The sequence below is a fragment of the Acipenser ruthenus genome, chromosome 14 (assembly GCF_902713425.1).
Source record: "Acipenser ruthenus chromosome 14, fAciRut3.2 maternal haplotype, whole genome shotgun sequence".
NCBI lineage: Eukaryota > Metazoa > Chordata > Actinopteri > Acipenseriformes > Acipenseridae > Acipenser > Acipenser ruthenus.
The window spans coordinates 30,460,921-30,473,261 of record NC_081202.1 but is presented as its reverse complement, the minus strand read 5'-3'; the positions used below and the strand labels follow the sequence as shown (position 1 = coordinate 30,473,261).

General features: G+C 36.4%; 1 protein-coding gene across 2 annotated transcripts in view; it reads left to right on the top strand.

Annotated features, from left to right (window-relative positions):
* wnt7bb (wingless-type MMTV integration site family, member 7Bb) overlaps positions 1–12,341 on the top strand; it is a 67,775-nt gene that overhangs the window by 43,071 nt on the left and 12,363 nt on the right. For both annotated transcript variants that reach the window (XM_034033362.2, XM_034033363.2), the window contains exon 3: positions 6,493–6,764. In XM_034033362.2, the coding sequence (XP_033889253.1) occupies positions 6,493–6,764 (272 nt within the window). The remainder of the gene's footprint in view (positions 1–6,492; positions 6,765–12,341) is intronic.

The window sequence follows — 12,341 nt, the reverse complement described above, 5'->3', positions numbered from 1 at the left end:
GCTTCTCCAGCTCTCTTCTAACTATGCTCCACCATTACCCATGTGGAGCTGGGTTCTTATATAGCAGGTGTCTAGGAGTTAATTACACAATTGGCAATCACTTAACTCCTAGCCACCTGTCACATTCCACAATCGTTCAGTTAACTAACCCAAATAATGCAGTTCGTCATAATATTTACTTAAATACACATACCCAAATCATAACAATAAGGCATAATTCAAATGCATACACAAAACAATAACAAATAATCACAATAAAAAAGCCAATACATATAGTTATATTATCAAAACAAAACAAAAAATCTAGGAGGCTGTGTGGACCAGTGGTTAAAAAAACGGGCTTGTAACCAGGAGATCCCTGGTTCAAATCCCAGCTCAGCCACTGACTCATTATGTGACCCTGAGCAAGTCACTTAACCTCCTTGTGCTCCGTCTTTCGGGTGAGATGTTGTTGTAAGTGACTCTGCAACTGATGCATAGTTCACACACCCTAGTCTCGTATCTTGTAAAGCGCTTTGTGATGGTGGTCCACTATGAAAGGCGCTATATAAAAATAAAGATTATTGTAATTATAATGAAAATAATAGTAATAATACAAATAATATAGTGCACGTTTATACAAAGGGGTGGGGCTCCCCATCACACCCTCCTATTGTGTTCAGAATTTAGGCATGACCCAGTGCAATTTCAAACAAATTGAAACAGCCGTAAATATTTTTTTTCTTTGAATAGCTTTTACTCTTTTATGTTAAATATTAGAAATCAATATAAACTGTTATTATAGTAAACTCAAATATATATTTAATTGCATCATATTGTTATGTGACCATTTTATTACACAGAAACCAAAATTGTATTGCACCTCCTTAATTTTTGGAGAAAGGAATGAATGAAGCTTGAGCATAGTGCAGAATTTCAAGCATGTAAAAATAACAGCTTCCCATGGAGTACTAATTATGGTACATTTATTTTCAATAACAATTCTTTATAAATACCCAAAATAAATGTGTATATATACAAAATTAGGACATAAAGTGTTGCAGAACAAAACATTATTTCTGTCCAGAACATTTCTATCCAGAAAACATTTCTGTGACGTCAGCCTTTGATCTTTTTATTGATTAATTCTAATAATTTTCTAAATAAAAGTGGTTGTGTGGCTTTGAAGAGAAGGGTAGTACAGGGCAGATATGTTGTTGATTAACAAATCCACAGTTTGTGCTATGAAACCACAGAAAACTTGATTCGTCAACAAAACCACAATCAGAACAATTCAACAGAAAATGAACACCATTTTATTTCAATCAGTTAAGTATAGTATTACACATTTCAAACTTAAAACTTTCAGTTTAGCATTTCATATTGTTTGCTAAAAGTAATACAATTATACATTAACATAATGTAAAAAAAGTTTTCATAAATACAAATTGTTTTCCACATAAACACCCCCCTTCTAATTTTTATTTCACATATCTTCTGGACAGGTTCACGAACGTTAGATTTAAACTTCTTTCATTTTAAACATTTTTCAAACAAGCCTGAGAAGTTCTCGAAAACCAATCGCTGGCAATTTAGGTCTTCATCTGTTTAGGTTTGGCAAAATGGCCAATAACTTTTATGAGATACAACGCATTCAACTGTTTGAACTAAGTGGAACAAAAGAGTTAAATTGTTTGTAACTCAAAAAACGAATTAAAAATCAATTGAATCTCATTATCGAAGAAGTATCAATTAGAAAGACATGTTTTAAGTGGCATAAACAACTCAATAAGAAAATAATCCACAGTTTCTTGTGCCTATTGGCACTCGAATCAGTGAGTTATTTTTAGCGATTTAACACTTATCGTTGTTTATCCCTTAGAGGATGAATAATATGTACGCTCAGGTTCCTTTGCAAATGCAGGACAAAACTGTGAGATCACAGTGCATTAGATGCACAGAAGGTAGACATATAATATTTGCACAGATACCTTCTGCATTTCATATAGGTAATGTTTGTCTTATCGTCATTGCTTGAAGCATAACTCAATTTTCTTGCAGCTGTCAGCAAAAGCTGATGTTACTGTCAAGCCTTTATTTATGTTTGACCAAAAATAACACACGTCATAAACAGGTGTACATAATATGTGAGCACAGTTTAAAGCAGGGGTGGACTCCAGACCAGACCGCCAAGTTTCATGGGGCAAGTTTTGGTACGCGTTCCACATTCTTACTATGTACCACTTTCTAACACTACACCGGTGCTACAAAGCCCTTTTGTAGCGGTGCTACAAAATATACAATATAATACTCTTTTTAAAAACACATACGAGTCAACGCGTATTTGTGTTACTGTTTGTACTACTGACTCAGGGAAAGCACACAATATGGTACCATACTGAACTACGCATGGTACAAAACTTCACTTTGCAAGCAATGGTAGTGCAACAGACAGAACCCGGCCACGACAGATATCTCATCATTCCACCATCCACCAAAATGTTCTATGTGCGCAAAGCTTAGCAATGAGTATGCTGATTGTATTGGCGATTAAAATTGTCAAATTCTGTGATCCAAGTCAGGCTTACAACACTTGCAGTTAAAATGTTTCTTGTCTTACATATCTGCAGATCACATTATGTGTGCGGATATTCGTTCTCCAAGACGAACATTTGTATTAATATCAGCGTTCTGTTCTGACTGATGCAAATCTTTGTGTCTTGTATTGCTCTTGCTGAGCTCACCTGGACCTGCCACTTCTCCTACTTACTGTGAGTATTAGCTTATTATAAATGTACTGAAAGTAAAATTAGTGTATTTTGTATTATTTGTAAGGTGTTTTTATTTTGATTTTTCAGTTCAGTTTCTTGTGCTTCAGTTTTGTTTGCTACAATTTGCTTTGTTTTTGCAATGGTGCAACACAATGTTTGGCTCTGCTAACAGACACATAGGAATACAGTAGTTATACAATTCTATGGTATGGCAGGGAAAGAACTCATGCAGTAACAAGTCAGTAAAGAAGGCAGACTAGTAAAAATGAGACAGAGTTTTGATTCCCCAAAAACTATATTAAACCTAGTGACGAACTCTCAAACCAACAACATGTGTAAAAGCTATGTTTGTGTAGCTCTGTGTTTGTTTGTCGGTATGGGGATGGGAGTGAAAATGTGCTCTGGACCTTGACCTTGCTGTAGCCAATAATTTTGGACCTTCACTAAAATAATTGAGTACCCCTGATATAAAGTATGGTTGCTTTTACAAAGTATTATTCTTTGATTTACCCCTCTGTGTGTTATACAAGGGGTGAGTGTTATAAAGGGGCAAGTGTTATACAAGGGGCTAGTGTTATAAAGGAGCGAGTGTTATAAAGGTGCGTGTGTTATACAAGGGGTGAGTTTGATAAAGGGGTGAGTGTTATACAAGGGGTGAGTGTTATAAAGGGGCGAGTGTTATAAAGGGGTGAGTGTTATACCAGGGGTGAGTGTTATAAAGGGGCGAGTGTTATAAAGGGGTGAGTGTTATACAAGGGGCGAGTGTTATACAAGGGGCGAGTGTTATGCAAGGGGTGAGTGTAATAAGGGGTGAGTGTTATATAAGGGGCGAGTGTTATAAAGGGGTGAGTGTTATAAAGGGGTGAGTGTTATATAAGGGGCGAGTGTTATAAAGGGGTGAGTGTTATAAAGGGGTGAGTGTTATAAAGGGGTGAGTGTTATACAACAACTATCCTTAATCTGGATATCTTTGGCAAATCATATTTTTAAAACCTTCTTTTCTCCCCTTCAAAAGAACTAATTGAACTTTAGTAAGTCAATATAATCAGTAAAATTTGCGAATTATAAAGAAATTCATAAATATAGTTACAAAATATAGCGACAAAAGATACAGCTGTACCGTTGGTCTATTCATTTTTGAACACCATTTGTTTGTGCATATTTTGGCAAACTGAGTTAATTAATAAAAATAATTAATAACAACTATCTTTCGTTGCGTGTGACAATCAGTAGAACGGCTCGGCTGTGCAGTGAAAAAACAACCCAGGCTCCCCTTAACCGCACAGTGAGGGCATAAAGCTATTCATTTTTAAGATATATGTTGATTTTTTATCTTTCAATATTAAACACCCTGAACTGTGCCCAGTGTTATAATGTAAACAGTCCTGTATTTACACCTGGGACACTGTTGAAGTTTGCCTTTGTTTTCTAGAACGCAACACTGTATGTACCGGTAATTAAATTGTTGTTTTACTTTACTTGAATTTTCAAAAAATTATTTTCCTAAATCGAATAAATATCAACTTGTTTAGAGTTTATTTTTTTAAGAAAAAAAAATGTACTTGCTTTTTCAATTTTTCCGATTTCAAAAGGTGTTTTTTTTTCATGACTGACAGTTTTACATTATTGCTGGTTTTAAACTCGCTGTGAGCAGACATGTTAAAACACAGCGTTATAAAACTGGAGACTGAATGCTGGTCATCTACTATTATGTGTCTACTCTTGACAGTTGCTGGTGCACTGTGGTAAAGTGTTGAGTGGTACGTGCAGGTGCAGTGCAGTAATCCAACAAGAAACGACAGACAAAGTACAGGTGAAAAAGGTTTCTGTTTATTTTAATCCAGGGGTCTGATGACCAAACACAAACAAACAATGATGGTTGGCAATACACAACGATGTGTATTGCACAGTAAATGATGATGGGTTGCAGTCCCGTTTACAATGAACAATAATCCCAATACAAATACCCAAACACAAACATGGTCACCTCTCCCAGTGAGTGCTGTAGTACTGGTAGTGAGTTTACAATGTTATTTAACAAACAGTATAGGAGGCTGTGTGGTCCAGTGGTTAAAGAAAGGGGCTTGTAACCAGAAGATCCCTGGTTCAAATCCCAGCTCAGCCACTGACTCATTGTGTGACCCTGAGCAAGTCACTTAACCTCCTTGTGCTCCGTTTTTCGGGTGAGATGTAATTGTAAGTGACTCTGCAGCTGATGCATAGTTCACACACCCTAGTCTCTGTAAGTCGCCTTGGATAAATGCGTCTGCTAAATAAACAAATAATAACAGTTAGTGCGTTGTTGTCCGGGTTTTGTGCTGGCCGTGGGCGACAGTTCTGGATCGTGTTTAGCCGTCTAGTCTAAATACACAAGACAAACAAGACGATATAGACAGACTGACAAAAACAAACAAAACACTCACGTTCTTTTAACACAGTATACCGGTCCTTTTGGTTCTTTTGCATAACCACAACAAAGGAGCAGATTACGTCGCTTCGTCCCTCATATTTACCGTCACACATGACCCTTTGGTAAATGATTGCAGCCACTCCTCCAATCCGCGGCTGCCACATAATTTCCCTTCCGGGTCGATGAGTTAGTGCACCGAAGCTCCGCCCCCTTTCTAGATGACTGACTTCCTTTTAACCCTAGGAATGAAGTGTCAGGCCAGACAGTCCAGGGTACTCTGTTCCTGTTACTTAGCACCCTCACAGGACAGGAGGGAGATTTACCACCAAAGATCATTCTATTTCTGCCACATGCACTTATTTATTTTAAATTTATTTTTCAGGTGGACTGCTGTCTTCACTCAGAAAGTTGGTGTTGTACCAGTTATCTGGAGTTTCCCCCAGATATATTAAAGGACATAGGTGGAATGTCACTCATTTTTGGCAGTTTGTCATGGAATTTAGAATGTAGTGGTGTATAGTGATTTATTCAGTGTGAAGCGGCTCATTAGTATGCAAGCCATTGTATAATATATGAATTTTTTCATGTACTCCTGGTCTTTTTGGTAACAGTGGCAGGACACTCCAGACTCTTCAAGACCACTCCCTGCTGATTCACTGCTCGTTCTTGAAGGCAGAGTTGGTTGGTCAAGCATCTATTGTGTGTGATATATGTGATATGAATGATATCGTAACATTATTCAGCAGGTTTTATTTGACTTTATGAAGCAAAATGTGTTAATTCTATAGGGTGATAACTTTTGGCCATAGCTGTAGTTACACAGCATAAAAGGGAAACAGCGCAAAATTGAACATAGCCGATGGCGGCTACCCAACGACCACTAGGGGAATCGAACATAGGAGGAGGCTGCAAAGCGGTTAACCAATACGCCAAGAAAATGCTTCAGTATGTTTGTGCTTATTTAACATGTGTGATGTTTTAACACATTTGCCTATACTTCCTTCTTCCAAAGACTAAAGATTTATTGCCCTTGCAGTCTTTTCAAATCCACTAAGAGTCTTGAATGTGATACTTGAAAACAGTCATATTGGGGAGCTCAGTGACAAGAGTTAGACAACCTTGGATTAATTGATTATTCACATATAGTCAGTATAATATCCTACTGTGGCAACAGTAAAATAAAAATTGCATACAATTAAGAAGCATTTTTAGTAAATGCATGCCTCATTTTTAAAGTTTTCCGTTTTAATTTTATATTAATTTGAGTTACCATAGCAATTCCACTTCTCCAAAGCAGAACTGTTCTAAGAGTCTGTCTGTTCTTCTCCATAGGCAGCAGGGAAGCAGCATTCACATACGCAATTACGGCGGCTGGAGTGGCACATGCTGTCACAGCTGCCTGTAGCCAGGGTAACCTCAGCAACTGTGGCTGTGACAGGGAGAAGCAGGGCTACTACAACCAGGAGGAGGGCTGGAAGTGGGGCGGCTGCTCGGCAGACATCAAATATGGCATTGAGTTCTCCCGAAGGTTCGTAGACGCCCGAGAGATTAAAAAAAACGCAAGGAGGCTGATGAACCTGCATAACAATGAAGCAGGAAGAAAGGTAACGAAATAAACACAACCTGTTCACAGTTTTGTTCATTAATATCCTATTTACACTACCTAAATAATGTGCAATCATGTTGTTTCAATTTGTGTTGATCATGCATTATTTAGGTATTGTGTCTAATGTTTTAGATACAGGGGGCAGTTTATGTGTATGGTTTGAAACGTCACAACAGTAACACAGATATGTAGAGAAATTTAAACTATTCAAATGTATTTTGTTTTTGGAGTAGATGCATTTTAAACACCTTCATAGTGTTGTACATGTATTCTTTTTCAATTCTAAACAATTATCCCATTTCAGCCCCGGGTCCTGCAGAGTTACTGGAGAGAATCCATCATAAATTTTATATTTACATTCTGGTAATAACATTCCAGCCTTCAAAGTGCTACTTGAAATAACACTGACTGAGTTTCAAAAGACTGCAGGAATCAATATTTACCTGCATATCTACAACAGGAGTAACATGTCATTCAAATACTGCCACTTTGTCAATGGTTTTTTAAAATGACAAGTAATGATCTAAGTTAGCTTGGGGGGAACTCAAGAAGTTATTTCAGGGAAGGTAGGAAAGAGCACAGCAAGGTTCAATACATCTTACAGGTATTGTAGTGATGTGATACTGGCTCTTAAGTAATTCAAGGAAAACTGTGGGTTGGAAAAAACAAATAAAGGCACATATATAATTCTACACAATACCAGAAAGTGTATTGGAAAGCCCTGTTTGACAATACGCCAAATAATTCAGCAATGTAGTTACTCTGCACACACTAATTGATATATAAAACTGTAATTCATATTCAAGCAATATTACAAAAGTAAATCACGTTAATGTGTGCTACAAACTTTCCTGGCAATCAGTTTAATTGACTTCCCCTCTCAGTGTTTTGTTTATTATTAGTCATCACAGAAAACAAAATAACATAACTCATAAAAACTACTTCAGTTGAATCGTGCCATGACAAATGGATCTAATTAATAACTCAGCTTTTATCATCTGTGAGGGCACACCAGAAGACTGGAATACATTCCAGATGGAGGGCTGCCATCAAACAGTCTTTCATGAAATTAGAGTATGCAGCAACAACACATTATGGCAGCCTTGCTTTATAGAAAAAATACTACACTGCTAAAAATACTATATAGATGCCATCCCACGCATATAACTTCTGATGGAATTCTGAAGTTAAAAAACAGCAACACTTCTGGTTTAATAGAAGACTGCAATCATTGTTTTGTGATATATTAAGTTAATACATTACGTGTTGGGTGTCTCTTTTTATAATAGTACAGCATTTCACACAGTTTGTGCAGCCAGAACCAAACCCAATCTGATAGAGATGACTCATCTCTTATAACAATAAGAGACACCGTGTGTCTACACAAGGCATGCTGACTTATAAGACATGTTTGCTGTACCAGGATTGTTGACATTTTCCAGTACTAAGGCCTATTTAAATCAAGGGATTTAAACCTGTTAGCTGACAAAGGTGCACCTTCTGTCCAATCAAAATGTAATGAATATCATAAAGTGATATTAAATAATATAAAAGCATTTCCGTCATTGTTCTTTGTGTGAAGAAAGCATATTTGCATTGTATATCTTTAACAATATAAAAACACACACATCTATTACTCTAAACACATCAAGTAGTCAAACTAAACAGAGCTCCTTTCTGGAAAAATAGTACTACACTATCCGTAGGTCATTTTATTGAAAAAAAAAAAAAAGGTTTTCAAAACAGATGCAAAAACCAAATAGAATATAATTTAACTGCAATATGATCATTAGGAATTTTATATATCAGTGCTGGCCAAACCTTTTCCTACTGCAGGCCACAATGCCTAACTCAAGAAGGGTCACACAATAATAGTTTGAAAATAACAACATTACAATAAATGTTATGTTTCTAAAAGATCATTTAATCATGCATCTTTTTCAAATCTAACATGCATAACCACGTAGAAGACCACTGAAATCCAAATTCCCACTAAAACATCTTTGTAAACCAAGGAATAGCATGTTCCTTCTATTGATGTGAATTAAACAGCATTAATTATGATTTTGCAATACAAAAACAAGTTACTCTGTCTGTAGCAATCATGCGCAGTTCTGACCACGTCCTATTTACTATTTCCTTTTCTGTGCGGAAAACAAGGATTTAGCGGATGCAAATTGAAAGGGGCGGAATAGCGCCGCCACCTCATTTGCATTGAATTAATGATGTTTACGTATGCAAAGCAGCATGTTAAACACAGATAATGAGCTGCCGTACATTCAAGAGCTATTCTCGAAGGTCTGACAAGGTTTTTGCGCAGGAAAAAATGACCCAAACATTCCGCTGACTGAATGCTGCCACAAAGCAGAGAGCATAGGCTGCAAAAGGTGTGTACCGATTTTAACATATTTAAAGAAAGTGTTAATACAACACTATGATTTATTTTGGGCTAAATAATAATAATAATGCTGAAATAATTTAGTTTTAATTTAAAATAATATTTTACTATCTATGCGTCCTACAATAACATGAAGCCTACAACACATCAGCATGGTTTGTTTTGTACTCTATTACATGTAGGATAGAGGAAAAAAAAAAAAAGCCTGCTAAGTATTCATTTGATTTTACTACTGTGCTGGTTAAGCCTTTTGTACATATCTATATGTTTACATAATGTATTGTCTACAAACACATTAATGTTATTTTAATATGCCCTTGTATTTATTAGGCTATTAATATATATTTTTTTGTTTACTATACAAACATAAATCGATTGTGTGTGGTCCAGTGGTTAAAGAAAAAGGCTTGTAACCAGGAGGTCCCCGTTTCAAATCCCAGTTCACTCACTGACTCACTGTGTGACCCTGAGCAAGTCACTTAACTTCCTTGTGCGCCGTCTTTCGGGTGAGACATTGTTGTAAGTGACTCTGCAATTGATGCATAGTTCACACACTCTGTAAGTCGCCTTGGATAAAAGTGTCTGCTAAATAAACAAATAATAATAATAATACAAATCTATAATGAACTAACTAAACTAACAAATAAATACATACATACATAAATAAATAAATAAATAAGATAAAGAAACACCTCTCCAAAACCTGAATAAAAATATGTAGCGAAAAATATAAATTTATTCTTAACCTCAAACAAGAAAACAAAACAAACCTACAGGTCTGCTGCTGTGTACCAGAATTTACAAAAATGTGTATGTAAAATAACTAAGTATAACTCAATTTGGAAAAAAGCGTCAGCCAAATAAATTATTATTATTATTATTATTATTATTATTATTATTATTATTATTATTATTATTATAAATAGGCGAGAGCACCATAATGCTGACGAAAAACCCGCCCGAACAATACAGCCGAAACAAAAATGCATTACATTTGCTTCGAAATAATTTCAAACTGGTTAACAGACGAGCAAGCAGTGGCAAAATCAGTTCAGTTTTACTCGGTGCAGAACTAAGCAAATGTGGCATACACAATTTTGGCTGTTACTTAATAAACCCCTTGTAAAAAAAATAAATAACACAAAAATGCTTAACATAATAAAGAACAGACCTACAGGTACCACAGGAGCAGGCGCAGTTTACACTGCTCGAAGTTCTGATCGCATCATAAATTCCAGATTTTTTAAATCCATCGACAGAAATGTCAGTGTTTTTAATGTTTTTAAGCAAATTCACTTTATCACTGCCATTCTTCTATTCACTTGAATATTCACATCCTTTCCCTTGTCCAGTACTTCTTTAACCGGTGCTGCATACCAGTCTAATCAGAGGGAGGGATTGCTCACTGTATGCAACCCTATGATTGATGGAAGTATTATTGGCGATCCAATCAAAACCGCCAATAAAGCCAAAATAAATTCCTCGCCAAAATGTCCTGTTACATGGTATTAAAAAACAAACAAGTTCCTCAGTACTCACCAAGCTTTTCAATGATATGTGTGAACCTGACTTTTTTACACACCTGTAGAGAAAATTAAAAAATAAAACCTTAACTTAGATCAAAGGGGCGACCATCTTGATTAAGGCAGCAGCAAATGGTAAACAGAGACTCGTAAAGGGCGAAACAAACCTTTGAACTATTGAGGGAACAGAAAACCCCCTAAGAACATGAAGGGGGCAAGTGCTGTAAAAAAAAAAAAAAAGAAAGACCGACGTTGTTTAATCTGTCCTTCGGTTCCATAGAGCACTACAGTTCAATCAATTCAAGCTGAAACCTTTCAGACGAGTCTTCAACAGTTGCAGAAAAAGGTGTTGCAAATAATTTGATGTCATGTTCTTTAGATTTGAAACCCAGGAACCTAGCCTGGAATGCAGCCAAAAGATTGAACACACATTCCTCATATTTTCAAAAATTTGTGGGTTCAGTTAGAGTTGCCAGCAGGTTCTTTAAGGGAAGGGAAATGCACACAGTTGGATTTCTGTAGCTGCATGGTACAAAGTTTAAGTTTGGCTTCAAAGGCTGTGATGGAATGTTATGAATGATAAATCACGTTATTTATGCCCTGTAATTTTGTGTTCAGATTATTCATATGGTCAGTTATATCAACCAAAAACAAAATGTTTACTTGCATTCCCTTCCATCAAGTTCTCTTTTCTTAAAGTGAAAAATCATTGAAACACATTGCCAGTGCTTAGCCACCTTACTTCAGTGTGACACGAAAGATCCACGTATGGTACCACGTCACTTAGCAACACTTTGAACAACTTGTGGTTCACAGCATACAATTATTATATTAATAAGACATTTAGCAGACGCTTTTATATCTCTAATATTCTAATATAATTAACTATTTTCATAACAACTTCCATTATGTTTTTCAAACAAACAACTTTTGAGCACAGTGCCTCCTGAAGTATGATGCGGTGATTGTGCATCAGAGTGTGTTGATTACTTAACGGTACTTGATATGGTCCATTTTGTGACCCTACCATTGCTGGGGCCCAGCTGGTAGTGATAGAAAGCACTTTTTCCCATTGTAAACGGCAATCCTCAAATGGTTTTGAAAGTTTGTTGAAAATATCCAAACCCATCACTCTGTTTCATGCATATTGGCAAGATTGACCAGTTCCTCTGTTATTTTAAAGTCCTCCTAGATTCCCCTTACAAAAATCATAAGCTGCGCTGTGTCCTGGACGTCTCTACTCTCGTCCAAGGCAATAGAGAATGCTGTAAATTATTTTACTTTCTCTCTACATTCAGTTATGTGCCTTGACAAATGAATTTGTTCAAATATGTTGGCTTTCTCTGGGGAAATTGTTTGACATACCCCTTAGAAACATTTTAACAAATTCTCCTTCTGAAAACGGTCTTGAATACTTGACTATTAAACCTTTGCAGTCCATTTATTAAGTGCATGTCAGTCGTGTCAGGTCCAATTTATTTTCACACGCGCAGTTAATTTTAGACGCGCTGTTTAAAAGTATTTTTTTTCCACAGTCAAACGGGTTTACAAGGCCCGGCATATCAAGAAAGCACTCACTAGGCATCTCCAGCCCCGCCCCGCCCCATCCTTTCGTTCGCTATAGCTTTCACATATGCTAAAAAATAAATAATAA